This window comes from Scylla paramamosain, chromosome 13 (assembly GCF_035594125.1).
Source record: "Scylla paramamosain isolate STU-SP2022 chromosome 13, ASM3559412v1, whole genome shotgun sequence".
In the NCBI taxonomy this organism is placed as follows: domain Eukaryota; kingdom Metazoa; phylum Arthropoda; class Malacostraca; order Decapoda; family Portunidae; genus Scylla; species Scylla paramamosain.
In genome coordinates this window covers 10,830,001-10,832,500 of record NC_087163.1, presented here as the reverse complement: position 1 = coordinate 10,832,500, position 2,500 = coordinate 10,830,001, and the positions used below count along the sequence as shown (strand labels likewise).

Here is a 2,500-nt window from a genome sequence, read left to right as displayed (position 1 = left end):
AGGAGGTAAACATTTCACGCAGGGAAGCCACAAAACGCATGACTTCTGATATTTCTAAAATTTCTGATTGGGGCAGAGCAAACTTGGTATTGTTCAATGCCTCAAAAACTCAATTCCTCTATCTATCAACTCGACACAACCTTCCAGACAACTATCCTTTCTTCTTCATTGACACCCAACTGTCCCCATCTTGTACACTGAATATCCTCAGTCTGTCCTTTACCTATAATCTGAACTGGAAACTTCACATCTCATCTCTAGCTAAAACAGCTTCTATGAAGTTAGGCGTTCTGAGACGTCTCCGCCAGTTTCTCTCACCCCCTCCCAGCTACTAACTCTGTATAAGGGCTTTTCCGTTCGTGTATGAAGTATGCTCCACATGTCTGGGGGGGTTCCACTCATACTGCTCTTCTAGACAGGGTGGAATGAAAAGCTTTTCGTCTCATCAACTCCTCTCCTCTAACTGACTGCCTTCAGCCTCTCTCTCACCGCTGCATTGTTGCATATCTAGTTGTCTTCTACCGCTCTTTTCATGCTAACTGCTCTTCTGATCTTGCTAACTGCATGCCTCCCCTCCTCCCGCGGCCTTGCTGGACAAGACTTTCTTCTTTCTCTCACCGCTATTCTGTTCACCTCTCTAACGCAAGAGTTAACCAGTATTCTCAATCATTCATCCCTTTCTCTGGTAAACTCTGGAACTCCCTGCCTGCTTCTGTATTTCCACCTTCCTATGACTTGAATTCCTTCAAGAGGGAGGTTTCAAGACACTTATTCATCAATTTTTGACCACTGCTTTGAACTTTTTATGTGACTGGTATTTCAGTGGGCATATTTTTTTATTGTTTTTTTTTTTGTTGTCCTTGTCCTACATAAAAAAAAAAAAGTTTTTCTCACCTCCCAGCTTCTAAGTCTGTACAAGGGCCTTTTCCTTCCATGTATGGAGTATGCTTCACATGTCTGGGTGGAGATCCACTCCTCCCTCTCTACTAGACAGGGGGAATCAAAATATTTTCGTCTCATTAATTCCTCTCCTCTGAGTGACTGTCTTCAGCCTCTCTCTCATCGCCGCAGTGTTGCATCTCTAGCTGTTTTCTTCCGCTATTTTCATGCTAAGTGTTCTTCTGATCTTCCTAACTGCATGACTCCATTATATATATATATATATATATATATATATATATATATATATATATATATATATATATATATATATATATATATATATATTATATATATATATATATATATATATATATATATATATATATATATATATATATATATATAAAGTAAATAATATATTTTGTTACATATATGGTGTTATGATACCATCTGCACTTACTGTATCTAACAAGAGTTACAATTATAGATGAGTTTTTTTTTTTTTCAAAATTTCTAGTGTCATGAAAACTGTCCTTATTTTACCTAAAAAATTTTTGTTTTTGTTCATATGAATTCATTTTAACATGCTAATAAAGATGGCATTTCTATTCTTCACAAATTGAAGCTCGTATGCACCATCTCAAGTTATTCTAATGGCTTGTCAGTGTCACATTTGCACTTAAAATTTCAGTATTTTCTCTCGAAGTCTAACTACTGCTGAAGTAATGTCCCTTGCCGCGTGTCGATCTGAGAATCTGGAGGGGGATGTGGTTAGTTGGAACTCGGCGAGCTGGGTACTCTCAGGATCCGTCAAGCCACTAGACCTACAAGAGGAGGATTACTGTCATCAGAAGAGGTAAATTATACTTACTATTCCATCTCCTACACAATATACTTAATAATATACTTTAATAAGCATATTTGCATAAATCAGAGACAATTTTTTGCCAAGGTATTTGTCAGTTGTAGGGATCATCTAAGGGAAATCCCTGGAGAAATCGATGGAAAGTTTTTGAAATATATATATATATATATAGAGAGAGAGAGAGAGAGAGAGAGAGAGAGAGAGAGAGAGAGAGAGAGAGAGAGAGAGAGAGAGATGAGAGAGAGAGAGAGAGAGAGAGAGAGAGAGAGAGAGAGAGAGAGAGAGAGAGAGAGCCAGCCTATATTCACTGTTGAATTACCACAGTATAATAGAATGGTGAGAAAGAAAACATGAAAATATAGGATGTGTTAAAAGAAAAAAACCTTTATTATCAAGGCCAAGGGATTACTAAAATCAGTATGATTCACAGGTTTCGTTTTGTTGTCTTCCCGAAGATGATGAGTCCAAATGCCGCCATCGACATGTGTGCCAGTCTTAAGTCAGAACTGGCACTGCCCCCGCAGCCCCATTGAGAATGAGAGACTCTATACCTCTGCCCTGGCCTTCCTGAAAGAATGCCAGCCTTACAACCACGCCCGAGGATTCTTAAGCCTTGGAACTAAAAGTTTTGACAGGGTGTGGTCTACCCTTCAGGTGAATCGGAGGAAGTTGTAAGAGCTTGGCCTGTCTGTCTGTGTCCGTTGGTCAAAATGTTCCGCAACTATAGAAAAAAATGCTGGACAGCATTTTAAA

General features: G+C 38.7%; 1 protein-coding gene across 3 annotated transcripts in view; it reads left to right on the top strand.

Annotated features, from left to right (window-relative positions):
• Positions 1–2,500, top strand: part of LOC135106167 (pentraxin-4-like) — a 165,311-nt gene that overhangs the window by 161,371 nt on the left and 1,440 nt on the right. For 2 of the 3 annotated variants that reach the window (XR_010271149.1, XR_010271150.1), the window contains 2 exons: positions 1,574–1,738; positions 2,178–2,401. Coding sequence is in view for 1 of the 3 variants with exons in the window: in XM_064014955.1 (XP_063871025.1) it covers positions 1,574–1,738; positions 2,178–2,280 (268 nt within the window). In the remaining 2 variants the exon portion in view is untranslated. Of the gene's footprint in view, positions 1–1,573; positions 1,739–2,177 lie in introns of all 3 variants that reach the window. The other variant, XM_064014955.1, reaches the window with a different exon arrangement.